General features: G+C 42.1%; 1 protein-coding gene across 8 annotated transcripts in view; it reads right to left on the reverse strand.

The window, feature by feature from the left end:
- The window catches only part of ETV6 (ETS variant transcription factor 6), a 131,780-nt gene that overhangs the window by 23,396 nt on the left and 89,729 nt on the right, over window positions 1–18,655 (reverse strand). For 5 of the 8 annotated variants that reach the window (XM_052690469.1, XM_052690468.1, XM_052690465.1 and 2 more), the window contains 3 exons: window positions 9,041–9,205; window positions 5,248–5,382; window positions 3,789–4,331 (listed from right to left, as the gene is read on the reverse strand). In XM_052690469.1, the coding sequence (XP_052546429.1) occupies window positions 3,789–4,331; window positions 5,248–5,382; window positions 9,041–9,205 (843 nt within the window). Of the gene's footprint in view, window positions 1–3,780; window positions 4,332–5,247; window positions 5,383–9,040; window positions 9,228–18,655 lie in introns of those variants that run through there. The other 3 variants (XM_052690467.1, XM_052690471.1, XM_052690470.1) reach the window with 3 other exon arrangements.

Here is an 18,655-nt window from a genome sequence, read left to right on the forward strand (position 1 = left end):
CTTTTCTGTCCCAGAAAACTATTAAAGAAAACCACTGGAGAACTGGAAATCTCAGAATCTCAGAAACCTGTTCAGCAAAGTATTTCCTCTCACAAAATAAAAAGCTCAGAATTGTCCCAGTGAGTTTTAAGTGACTGAATTAAAAGCAAGGTATTTTGCAACACGTCATTACATTCTCACATTTCTAAGTCAACTTCTAGATGATAAAAATAAGGGTGAAACCCAACCTATCGTAACTGAATAATCCCTTAATTGCCTCTTGCTGGGATTCCCCTATCTCCCTTTAGGCAACTAACAGGTTTCTGGTTAGATCTGCTATGTCAAGTGCCCATTTTCCTTCCTTCTAGCAAGCTCAAGTGTATCTTGCTATCTTAAAAAATATAGTTTTGACACCTAAACATAGCTGTATGTTGACAGCCAGCTGTGGTAGAAGTCAACAGCAGAGCACTTGTGGAAGCAATGGGGGCAAAACCTCAGCATGGCTGCAAAGACAGTTTCCGGTGGCAGTGGATCTACCAATAGTGCTGTGCATGTCTCAGCCCTGATGCTTCCAGAAAATCTGCCAACACAGGAACCCTCATCTGTCCTTGTACCTTGGGAAAGTACCCTTATGAGATACCAAAGTCCTAAAATGCTTGATAACAAAACCCTTCTAGTCAGAGGTGCATAGAGAGTGGAATTTCCATTCAGAAGAACAGCTAATTTCAAGCACATTTAGAAGAACAGCTAATTCCTTGATTAAAACTACAACCGAGTTTAAAAAAACAGAGATGTGTCTTTCTATTTCCACAGGGTGGAATCCTTTGAGACAATCTGGGTGAACCTAGAAGGGCTGGTTTTTCAGTCAGCCAGATGGAGCGTCTGCTTGCAAGAGTTCAAGTCAGAGGCTGTCTACCAACAAACACTGTCACTGCTTTGAATTTGCCGTTCCAAAGGGAAAATAGTCTGTTGCACTGCTTTATTAAACTCCCTTTTTAAATGACTTTATTTTTAAATGATGTCATAGCTATAGATGACTACTGATGCTACTGATGCCTGAGTCAGGTAGCTTAAATATTGCCAGGAATATTTGCAGGGATACAGGTCCACTTTTGGATCATCCAAGTCTAATGACTTCTAGCTCAGACAAAGTTACACTGAAGACTCACGCATATGGTGTTAAGATGGCTAAACATGGGTTTTTAAAATCAACTCAAGCCACTGATTAATAATAAATGGGACCTTACCGAGTAACGTAAAGATACTTCATGCCTCTTAAATGCAAAGAAGTGTGAAATGGCCTTAGAGTAAATGAAAGCAAGGCCTTCAGTTTTAAACTCTTTGCTGTAAAACTGAGTTACCAGTAAAGTTAATATCTTAAGAAACGATATTACATGAAAAGGTAAGGTTTATTTACTGGTATGTAAAGCTCATTATTTTGTCTGACAGCCAGAGCCTCTTTTTTTTTCCTTTGGTCAGAAAGTCCACAGCTTTAGTGACTGACTTTCTGAAAACAGAGCACAATGGACAGCATGAAGTGAAAAGATCGCTTTCTTTCTCAGCATCAAATAATTGCACACTGCATTTAAAAATAGACTTTATCTCCAAGTTAACAGGCTTATTAGTCTGTGAGGTATCTTGAGTCAAGGAAGAATTTGTTTTACAATTTAAAATATCTGATTTGGGAATAGAACATGTTTTTGAGCTCAATGTTTTAGTCAGCAGCACATGAGGCTTCCCTAGTAGCTGCTCTTCATCACTGCTTTCCGTGAAAATCACTTGCATGCAAACAGTTAACAGAAAGCCAAGGCTCTCTTCTCACCCATGTAAACTTAAATACTTAGCTCTGTGTCTGAATTACTGGTAAATCTTTGCATTATCTACCCATCAGAATTTCTCATCCATAAAATGGAAATAATACCAATAATGCCAATAATCTCTAAAAAGCTATTTTCAACAATACATCAGTACAGATGTATATTTGCAGTGTTAAGAACCAACTGTTGTAATTCTTATGGATTCTCTTAAATCAAAGCAATGAGGCACGGCTGGTCAAAAGCTTCCATGTTAACTATAGCAGCATTAGTGAAGATAAGGACACTCACATCTAAAAAGATTTATACGGACACACAGAAGAAATGCTTATACAACCAAAACATATAATGTCAAGATATCTAAATTGAAGGCTATGAGATGGGGGAGGAAAGCAAGTAGAAAGATATGTGTTTTCTTACTACTGGACCTAGCTATGCTGCCATTGAACTCAGAAGCACAAAGTTGACTTCAGGTATGAAATACAGCCTGTTTACATTTTTTTCACTGATTCACATTTGGCTGCTTTTAAATAGGCTGTGAACCTCCCTACAGGGTCCAGCTACAGTTCAGAAGCCATGAGGACTCAATCAGAATAACACTAACTTGTGCTAGTGGATCCAGTGCATATAGAAACCAAAGATTCCTAATTATTTAAGAAGACCCCTTGGTTTAAATTTGAAAACTGAAAAAAGAACAAAACCACATTTTTTTTCTTATATTCTTTCAATTCTTGGAGAAAGTTTTCTTCTAAAAAAAAAATTAACAACTCCCGTGATTATCCAACACTACTTAAGGGAAGGAAAACTCCAGAGATGCAATCAGAACAGAGTCCTCTCTGCCACAAAATTAGCTATAAATTTTAATTTGCTGAGATTAGTGGGCAATAAAAGTCAAAAGAAGAGAGACAAATGTCAGCCAGCCTAAAATTCCAAAAGATTAATTTTCATAGCTCATGCCTCTATTACACGAAAGGATCACAGCCCTTTTTGCGCTTGACTGTGACTAGCTGGTGAGGTATGTAACTTTTGAATACAGAGCGATAAGTCTCAAAACAAAATCTTCCTCATTTAAGTTGAGGCAGCACATCATCTGTAACAAGTTAAAGGCGCATAAAGGACTGAAATGAACAAGGTGTGTTAAAATGTACCCACGTAGACATGCATAACAGCCCACAGGAGCTGAGTATCATATTAGTTTGCTGCTGATGTAAATGTATGGAATGTTTTTGGGTGTGTTGTGTATGGTGTGCATTTACACCCCTCAAGACATACTAGTCAGTGGGGCATTCAGCACATTTCTGAAGTGGTTCAATTCCCCTTCCCACTCTCCCTATCTATTTACAGTTCCCTTTCAAGTACAAAAAACATTTTCTGTAACCTCAGCTTCCTGATTCAGCTGTTATGATGTCAGTTATTTACGATAACAAAAGTGAGACAATGACTGTGGTTTGTGTGGGACAAAGGCAACCTTGTTTCTGTAAAAAGGGACAATCCTAGCATAAGAAGACAGGAAAGCCTACAAAGCAGGACTCTGAGGTGAGATTTCATTAGTCCCACTGTCTCTGCAATAACAAGTTTGACTGCCTTGTCTCAAATACAACCGACAGAAGGCGTCTGCCTAGAACTCATAACTAAAGGGAATGCAATTCTTGGAAAATTATCTCTTAGTAGGAGAAGGCTTTGGAGATAAGTATCTTGGGAAACAAATGAATTGCTAGTGGGTAGAGAGGCAGCAAATGTCAGGACTTACACGTTTTCAGTACTAATTACGCATTCTGTGGTCACAAGCATGTCACTGCATCTTTGCTTACCCGTCATGAAACTTTTATAATCATACTTACCTGCCTAAACTATAGATGTGGTGAAACTTGCAGAATGCCAATAATTGCTGAGGTCACCGTGTGGCAAAAAGAAATGAGGAGCTACTAACACATGTAATGGTAAGTTATACATGAAAGATTTCAAACCTGGCACAGCCTGGAGAAGGTCACTTACCTGCTATTCTTCCAATTGGCATTGCATGGTCCTCAGGAGGGGATACAGACACCATGATGTGGTTCATATAAGCTAACTCTTCTCGGTGGGACAGGTTGATTGGCTTTACCTCCCTGTGCAGCCCATCCTCAGACAACCTCAGTGGCTTGAAATCAGAGTGCCTGGGGTTCAGTATCAAAGGATGCATGATAGGACTGGGCATCAGCTGGATGACCCTGGTGTTCTCCTGGCGAGGGCTGGAAGGCTTCTGAAGAACCTCAGGAGGAGGTGGGCAGTGGTTGTTTTCTATCGGGGACACTGAGAGAGGATAGGGCTCCTGGTGGTTGTTCTCTTGATGATACCTTGCCCCTGGCACCCTGTCAGCTGGGGAAAGGTGACGGACAGTGTTGTCCATAGGGGACTTCAGTGGCCGCTGATCGGAATCTGGTGATGGACGGTGGTTGTTGGTGACGGGTGATCTAGAACGATGCAACAGTTCAATGGTTGGGGTGCTGTGGTGGACTGCTTCTGTGGATGGTCTTGAAGGCCTCTGGACAAAGCTATCTGTGGAGAAAAAAAACAGATCGTCTGCATTGTGATCAAGCTGAAGAATCTAAATGTTAAATGCAAACTTGAGTGAAATCCTAATCCAATTCTGTAACACTACTTTTTCCTATGTTTTTTTTCTATTAAAAATCAACAACAGAATTATATTTGACGCTTTCATAGAAGGGATCTCTTAAAAATCTTAGGCTTTGTATCTTTTCATCTGAAGGAAACATTTTGATCTGCACTGAATAAAGAGAAGTCCAAATCTGCAATGCCACAAGCATATATCTATTCTTTCTTCGCCACCTGTAACAGTCATGGTGTGTAAGGACACTACTAGGAGGGTAACTAATAACCTAAGCAAACACTGCTACTGATGGTAAAAACGGGAGAAAACTGCAAAAAAACCTTTTCTCAAAATGAGTTGCTTAACCAGTTCAAGAGCTGAGCAACAAGATGGGCTCAATGCTAAGAACTTTGGTACAATGTGACGACACTGTCATTTGAGGTGACTTTGTGCTAAATATTCCTTTCTAACATTGCCTTTTCTCCAGCTCTGCAAACAACTGCATCAAGCTGCACCTCCAGGACACTGAAAGTCCATGAAACACCTTTGTCTACCCAACTGATAGTGAGGAAAAACAAATCAATGTGGTCAATAAAACTTTCTGACTTTTTTTTTTTTAACTCTACATCTGTTATACCTTTTAAGGCAGCTTTGGAAGTAGGACAAAGCAATAGAAAATATATGGAGAACAGACAGTCAGCTCCTTAGACCAACTGACTGTTAACAGCTACAGAGACAAATGGCGAACAGCAACTTTATTTAAGTAACTTCGGAGCCAGAAAATGACAACATTCCACACATCCTTTTTCCAGTCACCCAATCACCATTTTATAATAATAGTTCCTATAAGAACAAGACAGTTACCTTCATCATGGTTCTGATGTAATAAAACCTCTGACTGAGCATGGATAGAGTTCCCAGGATGGAAGAAAGGTGAGAACAGCACACGAGATTTCCTTTGCTTCAGGATATGCTGAAGGAGTTCATACAGAACATCACCTGAAAGACAAACAGTAGGACTCATTTAGCCATCTGATGCATAAATTCATGTTCCTGGCTGCTATTTTCATATCCAAACAGGCCTGTTGTAAAACTTTGCATTTCACTGTTTTGCAAGGTTCTTCTCTGAAAGAAGGAAAAAAAGAAAAAGAAAAGCAGCATGTCACACCTCTGGAAAAATGGGAGATTGAAAAGAAGTGACTGTTACTACCCTGATACAGTTTTTCCAGGCTACAGAAGTGCCCATTCAAGAGTTCACACCCTTTGTAAGCAATATTTCAAGTGTTCCACCTTCTCTCATCACAGCTTTAGTCTTTTTAGAGAGACACCTCAGGACAGAAAATTCTTAAATGCACAGTATGTGATTATGCACTGAGTTGCTGAGAGCAAACAAGGTGCTATTCCTTAATTAATGAACAATTCAGGCTTTATGGAGCAAGGAGGAAGATCTTGCCAAGCCTCTCCATGCAGCACCAGTGCCCCAAGGGCAGAGGCAGTATGCTACTGTGATATTCCAATCTAGGAAATACAATAGGAGGAAGAACTCTCACTCTGAGAAGCTACTTTGGGGTAAGCTCAAAGACCTGCAAAGAATGAAGAGATGTAACCCCTGCTGTGGTGACAACTTCTGGAGATTGTTGAGTGCTACAGCTGCCACAGGAACTTCTGGTGTCCTGAGACGGACTTCAGGAAAGCCCAAATAGGATCGCAAAGCTAGTTATTTCTAGACACTAGGATCTGTAGAGAGCTCACTGCAACAGGCAGTATTAGAAGAGGGACATGATACATACTAAGGAACTTAATGCAGTAGACTTGGTGATCTGTATGGGTAAATATAGTCTGTTAGTTGCTGTTGGATTGTTATTTTACAGAAATGTCTGCAGAATTGTACTGCGCCATGTGATCATGTTTTTGCATGACTCAATCCCAGGCTTGCTTCTTTTTGGGGTGGCAAGCAGCCTGTACTTCACTTTTTCCTCCCAGTCCATGTTACCAGAATTGTTATATCCCTCCTTAGTGGACCATGTCCCTTCAGTGACCACTGCAGATCAATATTAACTGCTTATTTTGTATCTTCTTATGTATTCCATCTTGTACTGATGCCTTCCCTCCAAAATCTGCATTAAACATTTACATACTTATATGTTTTGTGTGATGTAACTTGCTAAACATTTCAAAGTAAAAAGGTACAATATAGGGCACAAAGTCTCCCAGCTTCTAATTTTATTTCCTCTCTTCTGTGTGTCTTACCTCATAATACAGAGGAACAAGCTACAGCAGCAGCATATTATCTGAAAAGGTACTTAACAGAGTTTCAACTAGGAAACCTTGGATTTTCCAGGAGAGTTTTCTCAAGCATGTGTGGGGTTAGTAGTTGCTCTTATGAGATTGAAAGCCGTGTGCCATTCAGCTGCTGTTTCTATAACGTGCCAATGTTGTACTTGCAGTGAAGTTTATTGTCTTAGTATGAAATAGTTAAAGCTATCCTGCTTCCCATAGTTCAGCTTCCTTTATTTTTAGAATCTCAGCTGCTTTCACTGTCTCCGTAGTGATTTCAGGGCATTTTTACGAAGTGACTACAACACCTGAAAACCTAATTAAAAACAAAGCCTGAAGAACTCAGTTACCTTTTCCATGTTTAGTACATGAAAGTCTAAAAAGTGATTTTACCTCATAATTTGCATTTTTGCATGCAACAGTGGCATAATCATAACTAGCACTGTAACACTCCAAGCAATAAATTTTTCTTTTTTCACCTAACAACATATTTACACTTCTGCATCACAAAGACACAATTGTATTAGTTACAAAAACACAAGTCTCTTCCCTCTCTCTCTCTCTCTCTCTCTCTCTCTCCTTTGCCCTCTTCCCGGGCCAGTGCTGAATCGGTGTATAGCAGGTGGCTGTGTACCCATTTTATTGGTACAATCACTGGGAGGAGTGGATGCTATTCTACTGGTTTTACCAGGAGTGGAAAGGATAGAGCATTTATATACCTACACTCTTTGAAAAACTTACACTCTGTAGCAAATATTACTTCACAGTTCTTACGTTTCACGTGTAGTTTGTTTCTGGGAAACGTTGAGGCATACTTTACCTATAGTCATTTACATTTACAGAGGCTGACTGAGATATTCTCTAAAACGTTTATTATCAGTGAGGAATAATACCTGGAAAGAAAGAGGAGAGAAAGAGCTGGGAAGGGGCCATTCTAACCATTTAGGTAAACAAGAGTTTAACCTTCTGCACATTGTGGATTTGCAAGCCAGAGGCACTTCTCTGAGAACACTCTATCTCCAGCCAACAAACATTTTAATCCTACTCATTTCAAGTGCCCTCACAACACACAAAGGGAAGAGTAGAGAAATAACTGGTAGGCAGCAAGGCACTGGTAAGATAAGGGGAATAACAAATAAGTTACGCAGAGTCGTCCTTTACAGTCCTTGCCCACTTTCAATACTTCTTTTGCCTTAAAGCAGGGCTAATTTTTGCAATGAAATCATTCAAAATGAGTACCAAAATAAAACAAAGGATCTTTCCAGGCATCAGTTTTCACTACTGTATTATACTAGTGACAGACATAGATGTTTGGCATTTCCTTTTATAAAAATTATTCTTGGTTTAAAGTACATGCTTTGAAAACTTTGTATAGAATAAGCATAAGCCATAGTATGAGAGGCAGATTCTGCAGGAGGATGGTTGGATGCATTCAAGGGAGTCACAAAGGAGCTAGAAGCAGAATTAATGCCATTCCTTGTTTATCAGCCTGAGCCAAACTGCACCAGCTGTACTTTTGCACTGAGTGAGCCTTGTGCTGCAAGCCTGGTAACAGCAGCTCCATGACCACTTAGTCCAAACACTTTGATCATCTATCGTGATTGAGTAAACCTTATATTTAACATGTATGGTCATAAAAAAAAAGCTCATAACTCTTGTATAGAACTAATAACTCATATTTAGTTAAACATCCCCAACAAAGGAGGGCAGAGGCTTACTCTGACTGTAAAGCCATAGCAGAATGACTGCAGGGGATCTAAGTACAGGAAGACAACATAGGCATTTCTAAATCATGTGTGTGAATAAACAAAGACATAATTTGAGCTATTGGCCAACTGATTCACACCTATCTGTGTTGTACCTTGGGCCAGCCTCAAGCACATGAGAGAAAAGTAAAGTAAAACCCACGAGGGCTGTAAGAAAGAGAAAAGGTTCCCCAGGGATGAATTTTGCAGTCACTCTTAGCAGCACGTCAGCCAAGCCAGCTGTGAGACAGAATGCTAATGTCAGCTTCTTAAGAGGCTCGGGCACTTGATTAACTTGCTGCTGTAGTTGGGTCTGCAAAAAGATAAGCCTTTATGGAAAAGAGCTGTAAGCCATGAAATGCTGCCAAAGAACCCTGCTTTCTGTGAGTTCAGTGAAGAGTTTTAATAAGAGACATGTTGCATCTTTGGATTTGGAGTTAATTACACCCAAATTTACCTACAATCTTCCCTCTTGTCTTTTCTGTCTTTGCCTCGTGTAAGAGTTTCTGTCCCTCCTCTGCTGCACTGCCCTGCCCACCCTAACAAACATGATTCTGTATCCTCCTTTGTCCGCTGCAGACCCTCTTGCAGTTTCTTCTCTCCTTTCAACTGTAGCTTCCATAAGAATTCCTCACCTGAATGAGGAGATCTGTATCGAAAGTCCTCTTTGGTCAGGAGCAACAGAGCCTTGCCATTCATTTCAAAAGTGTTGCTCTCGATTGGCCTCAGGGAAAACTCCTTCTCCGCCCATCTGAGCCACTGTGCGACATCATCCCTGCTCCAGTAAATGGGCTGCAGACCTGCACCAGGAAGAGACCAAGACTGCATTATAAAATTAGACAAGGCATGTGAATATAGGCAAATACCACAGAATCTCCATTTCTCCCCTCGCAGTAACATGCAAAGTCTCCAGGCAAGGTGTGGGAGAGAAATGTCAGGATTACGCTAAATACTGGGCTGTGCAATACCTCATTAGTTTAGATATCCTGGTTTATTTTGGGCATCCCAAAAAACAAGATGCCTCAACATCCCTTCTAGGACATTATTTCATTCCAGGTTTCCACTGTGGGATGGAGTTGTTCCCCAGTTGTTCCTTCTGAGGTGCAGAGCAGGCAGGAGACGAAGCTGTTGGCCCCCTCCACGCTCACTGTGCAACATCTCACAGAAGCAAGGAGTGCCCTCCCTGCATGCCCCCTCCAGCCATCTTTACTGGGCCTGGGCAGAAAGGCCTGGGAGGTGTGACAATTCAGTAGCTGTTTTACAGATGAATTTAAAACAGCTTCCTTCCCCTGGAAAGAAGGCAGCATGGTGAAGAGTTGTTTATACCTAGGTAAGCAGATTATCTCCAGTCTGCTGGGAGATAAAAGCTTTCTTTCCTTTTCCCCCTTGTGGGATGACTCATTGTTTGACTTGTTACAATTGTTGCGTAGAAATGAAAGCTTCACGCTGCGCAGAGGAACGTAAAATTTGCCATATCTGATCATACCAGATCTCCAGTACACAGCCTCTGGCAGGAGCTAATACCTTATGCTTCAGAGGAAGATGAACCTCCCTTCCTCATCTTGCACCTGGCTGATTGTATGCTGCACATGGGAAGAAATTTCCTTCCTGGCATACCATTCTATGAAATCTGATTACCCTTGTCTTACCAAGTCAGAAAAGAAACCCAGGAGATTTGTACTGTTTTGTTTTGCTTTTTTTACTTCTGCAGATAGGCAATCTTGTTTTCTGTTTCAGCAAGAGGTCACATGCAGTGAATTGCATTCTGCTGCCACACCAGATTCCCAGGCAGCGGCTTTGGAAAGCCCCAGACCACAGCTGCACACAGAACTGAATCTGATCTTGAGAACCGAGATCAAGCTCAAGGAACGGTTGGGGCTGACCAAAGGAAGGGGCATCTGCATGGCAACAGTAAGTCTCCAATGGTTTCAACTACCCCTGTAGCACTGTGCTGCACAGACACAAGAAATAGAGTTTACGAAGGACTTAAACTCTCTCCTCCTATCGAATTAGCCGCTAGTTACCGAGGTCAGAACTTTCTATAGGTCCTTCCTTTTTGCAGAGAGTGCAGTCAGGTGAAGATCTTCTCAGAGATGTGCAAACTGTAAGCTAAAATGCCAGAGTGAGGTTCACCTTTTGCTGAGCACAGAGTCACTCCCGCAGAAAACACACTGTGGACCCTAGGCTACTGCTGGACATGGTGCATCTAGGCATCTAGACTGCAGCTAGGCAATGGAGAACTAAGTGAGAGCCAGACCATGACGTATAAAAAAGTTTAAAAAAACATCTGAGGAGAGCTTGAAATGTTCACATTTGGCTTCTGTTCCCACCTTCCTCCCCATCTGCCACACCATACAAGCAGCAAGTTGCCCAGAAGAACACTGTAATGTGGAAATTTAATTGGAGTTTTGGTGTGTGCTTCACAAGATCAGGCAAGAAACAAAACATTACTAGGAAAATCAGGCCAAGGACAAAGCTGAGCGATAACTACACGTGTTCTGCATGCACCCTTACTGATAACAACACAATAAAAAATCACTCCCTGTACAAACACTGATCATAATTTCCTATATGCTGTCTGTGTATTTTTGCTTTCTGTTAAATTAATATGAAAGTATCATGTCTATAAAGTGCTTCTATTGATCAGCACTAGACCCAGAACAGCCAAATAAGCTACAGAAGCAGGGCTTCTGGTGCGCCATAGGTGTGCCATGCTTGTGACTCCAAAGGGATACAACTTCACCATGCCCACCAGGTTTCCGCTGGGTATCAGCTTTTGAAAAGGAGAGACAGAATCTTCAAGGAAAAGGAAAAAAAGCCAAAAAGCAGTATGACCTAGGACAAACAGCATGCAGCCTTTCTTGTTCAGTTTGGCTAGTACTAAAATGAGTGGGTGGAGAAGCCAGATCCCTCCACCCATGGGGTAATATCTTAATTCAATGCTTGCATTGTGTTTTGAAGATATAAAATGCTATAAAACATGCGAACCACTTATGCCCAGGTGGACTGCCTCTTCTCTCATCTTCCTCTCTCCCTGCCCTGTCATCTTCCCAGGAAGCTCATTTCCCCAAAAGCCCTCTGTAGTTGCCTATTCCCCCACCTGTTTTGTGAGGCTGAATCAGTTCTGTCACAGCTTTCCTGGGGGTGCAGAACAGTGCTGCTGAAAGTGCTTCAGGAACCGCTGCTCAAAAATAATTCTTTCATGTGCAGAACCGTGTTTGCTAAGCTTGTATGCCACCTTCTTTGCCCTTTCTTAAAAAGAATCTGTTGGGTTTATGAAAACAAGGGAATGAGAGGGTTGGCTCTGCAGCTGAATGGATTTTATAGCACAGCGTACCGTATCAGTAGGTCCTCAAAATGCTCTTCTGTACTCTCAGTGAAAGAAAAGACTAATCCTGCTTATATAAATTTTCTTTTATTGGATACTGGTTTTTTTTTATTTTCCCCTCTTCATCTTTTATTGTCATATCCACTGTGGAGGAAAATGGGCTCTTTTTATCTCTCCTGTTTTCTTTTCTGTGAAAGCTAACAGCATTGTCTTGAACTAACAAAGATATTTACCAATCAGAATAAAGTGAGAAAAATGAGTGCTGTGTAACAAAACGAGGACAGTGCTGTGCCGCCTGAGCAGCAGGCAGGTTTTGCTGCTTGCAGTAGATGCTGATGGAGCCACAGATCTTGGACGGTGAATCTTGACTTGAGAGTCCGACCTGACACTGCTCCCATTCCCATCACTGCTCTGCTGGCTGGAATCTAGAGAGAACTACCACCCTCAATCTCCCTCTCTGCATAAAAACAAACAACAACTAAAACTTCTAAACTTCCCTAAGCAAGCTAAATTTATGCTCATCTTTCTAATGCTGCAAGCTGGAGCACAGGTGTCTTAGCAAATTATAAGCTTCTGTTGCTTATTTCTCACCTGAAGTCCTGCTTCTAGCACCTGTTGCACCAGCCAGCTTATAAATGGGGAGGGTGATCAGTTCTTACACTCCAGGGTACAGACTGGACCACAGAAGAAATCCACCCTCTGTTCCTTTATCTTCTTACACAGCAAAAACAAAGAAGAGGGGTTGGTGGAGTAATCTACATTTTCTACTTCAAGTAGGTAGCAAATTTTTTTACATGTGTTTAAGTGCTCATGCATACATGCACACAGCAGAATGCATTGGTATGCTGAAAAGGAGTTCAAGATCATTGCCTCCAAAGACTTCACTCCCGTTTTAACAGAGAGCCCTTCAGGTAAGACGGAGGCAAACTCGAATCTTGTGATGCACCCTTGTTTAATATCTCTTTCTTTCCTTTTGAACAGAGGATATGTATTTTACAGTGTGTGTTGCATGTCCAATAGATACAGCAGATACATGTAAGATGTGAAGCATACATAATGTACTGTGGGCTGTTTTCACCTTGACTCACTTTGGAACAATCTGACGACACGAATCCAATGCACAGGGCGATGTACAGTAAGTGAGAGCTGCTGTCATGTTTTAGTTTCGATATGAGGACGCAGCCGTACTGTAGCCCGCACACGGAAACAGTGATCGCAGTGAGTTTTGTGTAAATTTTGTTCCCCTTCAGCCCTCCATGCATACGCCTGGTTAGCTGTCAGGCAGGATAAGGTGAGAACGGTTTCAGACAGCCCCCCACCCCCTCCACCCTCTTATCCCTGCTTCCTGGAGGCAGAGAAGATTGTTCTTGCTCCCATGCCAAAAGCTACTCAGCTCAGATGGGCAAACAACAGAGGCCAGAACATGCATATCAGCAGCTGGCTCTAACACTCAGGGACAGATGTAGCATCACTGGCAGCAGCAGGCAGGCTGACTCCAACTGCAGGACAGTGCCTGAGTCTTTAGTGGAAAAATGATGCTGGGAAAGCTCAGAGGACTTGCATGTCTGCTACCAACTAATTCATTTGGAACTGAAACTCTCTTTTTTGTTATTAATTAAATATATTATTCCATGTTATCCATAAAGCGTAACACATGCTGCTACATGAAAAACAAGACGGGGGCATGAGGTTCTGTTTTTCTCTCCATTTCTATGTAAGGGCAACATGGTCTGGAGGAAAGACATACAATTAGATTCAGATATTTCTCCCAGGCTCTGCCCAAGAGACTTTTAGAGGTCCCCTCCTCCAGTCTTGCTGCTCCCTGAGATGGGCTGCAGCAGGGAACTCAGCAGCCAAGAGCCGATAGTGCCGCAGGAAGTTTCAAGTTCAAGCACAATTTAGGCACCAAAGTGCAATTTCATGCTGTCCCTGCTTGATCTTCCACCACAAGTCCCATTCCCTTCAGTACCAGCGCTGCCAGGCTCCCACCACCAGGCGCTCTGCAGACGCTTAGCATTGCCTGTATTAAGTAAGGCAAAGACAGGCAGGCTGAGGACTCAAATTCCTCAGGGTTGGGGAATGAGCTACAGAATGGTGCTCAGCTATTTCCATGCATGTGGACAGCCTTAATAAGTGCCCCTAAGCCAGGACATGTGGATGATACAGCGCAGTAGCAGAAACCATTCAGTGGTGCTGGCCCACAGAGATTGCCTCATCCTACAGTAGGAAGCTGGCTCTATTTTGGAGGCCAAGAGATAAGGAAAGGTAGAAAAGCATGGAAAGCTTACTCCTGGCTAATCCTGGAAGAGAATTACTGAGGAAGTGAGTACAAACCAAGGGGAACGGAAGGCAGCAGACGAAAATGCACCTTTATAGGCCTTGTTAAGGAAAAAAAGTGATCAGATATGGAACAGAGAAGTCATGTGATGGGCAGGAAGACACACCTCAGTGGGTTCTGTACATCTTTAAAAGATATAGAACTGCCTGTAATCAGAATTGACAAGAAACTTCCCATACTTCCGGAAACAGAGTGTGAAACAGCTTTTTCAGTAGTAATCCGAAATAAAAGGAGTAGCTGTCTCCTGCTGTCCTGCTGAACAGGGTACAGGAGATGGAGCAGGACTAGAGGCAATGCCTTGTGCACAGTGTCTGCTTTACGAACCCTGTGCACAAAGAAACAAGCCTGATGAGGCACAGGGACAGATTTCTGCCACGCTGATCTTGCTAACATTGCTCCCCATGGCCTAGCCCTTCTTTTCTCACTGCCTGTACAGAGACTTGCAAAGTTGACACACCCTAATCCCTTAGGGCTTCAGGGTCATAAAATAAATAAAATTGCTTTTCTAATGCAGCCTTTGGAAAGCCTGTAAGAAACATATTGATTGGAAAATGCTTGATTAGAATGATCAAGTGCTGAGCTCTTATATGGTGAAATAAATCTTTTCAAGTTCCCACACCCAGTGCCAAGCTCAGCTTCCTGGAAGCAACTATGGCCCTTTCTGGAACTGAAGTGAAAATCCCATGTTCCATCACCTTTTCTGACCTGCTGACATTACACACGGTTTGCATTTGCTGATCAAATGCACAAGCAGTACTTTAAATTAGCTCGCTGGGTTGAGATAGCTCACTGATTAATGATGGCAGATGAAGTCACTGGTGCAAAAACCCACAAAATCTGAAGTCAATTTAAGTGTGAAAGGAGAATGGAAAAGCCACTCTCTGTGAGATTTAACATGAAGAACATATTCTTTCTCACTTCATAGCCAAACTTTTTCTTTTCAGATACCGGTTAGCAAAATCCTACACAAAATTACTCAGCCACACCTAAGATCCCTTGCCCCAAGAACAGACAGAAAAGTCACTGAACAATGCAGACCAATTCCTTGAAGTCCTCAGAGTTGTAACTGATGTCAGAATAACGCTTTAAGCACAGCCCCAGTCATTTAACATAGGTCAGTCATGCTGCACTTCCTGTTACTGAAATCAGTATTTGACCCACTGTGGACACTCCCTCCTTTCTGTTTCTACTGCATCATCTGGAGTTTACTTGCAAACAAATCAGCCTTTAGGATTTAGCCCTCTTTCCTCTGTGAGCTGCCCCTGTATGGGATCAGCTGCAGAAAGTGTTGTAATGCAGGCGCAATCCACATGCTCCTGACAGGCAGTCCAAAGTCTGAATGAAGAATTCATGCAAGATGCATCTCTTTCCTGGTGCAAATCAGTCCAGATAAATGGTGCTGATACATGTGCTGAAGTGGACACTGTTTTAAGTTCGAGAAGGGAAAAGCTACCAGCCAAAGACGCAAGCAACCAGAGGTGATGAAAAGACCAGCCTGTTTTCTAGGCACTCATTCCACGAGCCATGTCCAAGAGTTTTCAAGAGCCATGCAGAATGACTCCAGCTTCCTTTTGCAGTGTTTGTGAAAAACCTTCCTAGAAGCTCAGCAAGAGCACTCCTTCCAGGGGGGAATGAAGGCTGGCTTTTTTGCATCTGGGTACCACATTTGGGGAGGGCCAGAGCATGACAGAGTCAGCAAGATGCTGCCAGCACACCATCAGCCAGCTGACTGTGGCTGCTACCACAGTTGCCACACGCAGAAAAATTGCCTGAGTGCAAGATGACTCTTCTCCTCACTCTTCTGCTGACCACAGTCAGAGGGCAGGTGACCATGGGATTCGTATCAGAGCAGCTCGTGCAACAAAACAGCTGGCAGGGGGATGGGGAATGGGGAAATGTCGGTTTGGATCTGCTCCCAGTTATAGTCTTAATCCACTCCTGACTGCTTCTCACCCAGTTTTTGGCCATTTTCCATACAGCAGACATTGCTTTCCTACTGCTCCCTTCCAAAAGGATCTGAAAGAAATGTCTTCTGTAGCTTTTTTCCTTGTATGTGCAAAAACTGTATCCTAAACAAAACTAGCTGAGCCTTGACAATGACACGGGTTAGCTAGCTCAAACGATCATGCTGCAAGAAGCAAGAGGATTTACAAACAGAAATGTAGGGGATTTTTAAAAGTTTAATTTATTTATCAGCACCTCTTTATTGTTTTAAAACAATTCATTTTAATCTAGGTCAAAACTCAGACCTAAAAACGATTCTTTAAAGTTTTCCTATATTGACTACAGTAACTGTTTCATCCATGGGATACTACTACTAGTAACACTTGTGCATTTACAGTATACAGTGCCTTTCAACTGAGGACAGATTAGATTATTGTATCTTTTTCTTATAGATGTGAGGCACAAAATCATTGGACACCTGCCCTTACACCAAATCTGTTACGGTAGGAATTGAATCTAGGAACCATATTTTGCTTCTCTTTACAACTGGACAAATATAAAGCATCATCACACCTTTAGTTCAGAAAAACATTTCCTTCCTACTTCCTGTGGCACTTACTCAGGCAACAGTAATTTTAATTCCAAACTCTTGTCACTCAAAAATGTATTAGAACGCATTGTTAATACATTGGAGTCTGGTCTGTTTTTGTTTTTGTTTCTTTTGTTTTCTTTTTAACATAATACAGCCTGGATCCCTGGCTGGGGTGCTGAGAATTTGTAAGTAATTAGAAATAAATAGATCTTGCTCATTTTGGCCTACATATGGTTTTACTGATTTTTGTGCATCCTGTCAGCACTACAGAAAGATATGAAAAGCTGAAGAAGTAGTTGCTAGTAACAATCAGTGCAGTTGCTAAAATTAAGATGGTTCTTTCTGTAATTCATCAGTTTAGCCTAATATCAGCGAGGTCACTTTGATCTTCCAGCAGCTGCAAACTTATAGGTGACTCTACAGTTTCAGAAGAGAGGTCAGGAAGTCCTTTTTGTGCGGCTGAATCAAGCAGAAAGTTCTAAAATCTCAGTCTCACATGCCAGCAAAACATCACCACCAACACAGCAAAACATCATAATCCTCCCGTATTAAGAAGCTGCTTTCTTCTCACAGGGAGATTTTGTTCTCAGAGGCTCACATCGTGATGAGGCTGCGTCCCATTCCCTTGAGGAATTTTGGCTGGGACTTTGTTTTCTAACTCAACCACGATTGTGAGAGCTGGAGGGGGGAGCGTATACACAAAGAGCATGTTTTCCAGGCTGTTTCCATGGAACGTGAGGCCAGCCTCACTACACAACAGCGTAAGCTGTGACAGCAAGATGTCACATGTTAGCTTCTCAGCACCAGGTCTTCCAGTCTCAAGAGCTGCAGCTGCATTTGTGGTACTACAGGAAAAGCAGATTTTGGCAGTGCAGCCAGCCCTATGGCTTACTTTGCCTGTAGCCATCGAGCAAAGCACAGCGAAAAATTTACCAACAGCATTTACTTAACTGATTTCACTTTTGGATCTCTGTCTATGCAGGGTGCCTCTGTCTCTTTCAGACTCTTAATCCAGGAGGGCTATAAAAGACTACTTCAATCCACCAGTATATTAGCTCTTCTGTGCTTTACAGAAAGACCTGCCTGCAGGTAACATTAAATATTAAATAACTAGGGGAAATGGTGTAAATTTCAGCTCTAGAGACTGCATATTGTACTCAGTTTTGAGCCATATCTTGGGCTTTGCAGGTAAAAACCTGCTCTCAATGCGCTGCAGACACCTTCAGCTCCCAAGATGCTGCAAGCCAGAGTTTCGACATGGTTAAAAACATCCACATTTAGCTTTATTTCTTGATGGTTCCTTAATGAAGCAAAACCCTGCAGCTCTCATGTACTGTCAGTCATTTCTTCAAGAAGACGCTGCTGTCCTAGAGGAAGGTCAGAAACTTAAAACAACTATATATATATAGAACATATATGTTCTATATGCTAAAGATCCTTCTCCACATGCAGGGGGGATAAGGAAGCCACGGGGACGGACTCCACACTGCACCATAACACATTTCCCATAAAGAATTAGTCTCACTGCATTTTCATGGGGCTCTTTATCTCTACCCTTCAAGCATTGCCTGTGCATAGGCAGGCTTCTTGTACTAAGGTACTTGTGCTTGAAATACATTGATAATGAGAACAAATTAAGTGTGTGCTCTTTGATTATCAGATGATAAATTATCATGATTATCTTTGCTGCAGTTTAAGAATTGCTTCCTCTCCAGGGTTTAACTCCTGCTTGCTCTGAAGCTAGGCAGCACATTGACTAACTTTTCATATTAGCCCCTCCAAAAACAGGCTTCTGCAGAAGTCACAGGAAGTTAAGACATTACTTCTATTTGGGACCGCTTAAGAACACTGTTTAAGTGATCAGCAATCAGTATTAATTAGGATGGAATGCAAGATCTCGTTTGCTGGCTCGTCAGACTGGAGCCAGGCTGCTGTACTGCTTGTCTCAAAGATGGCTTGGAGCCATCTCTGGGGTGCCCTCGAGGGTGCCAGTCACAAGGGCCTGAACATCTGCTGCATGCTCAGCACAGCCACTTGACCCCATAGTA

The sequence above is a fragment of the Tympanuchus pallidicinctus genome, unplaced genomic scaffold, assembly GCF_026119805.1.
Source record: "Tympanuchus pallidicinctus isolate F22 unplaced genomic scaffold, pur_lepc_1.0 scaffold27, whole genome shotgun sequence".
Lineage (NCBI taxonomy): Eukaryota > Metazoa > Chordata > Aves > Galliformes > Phasianidae > Tympanuchus > Tympanuchus pallidicinctus.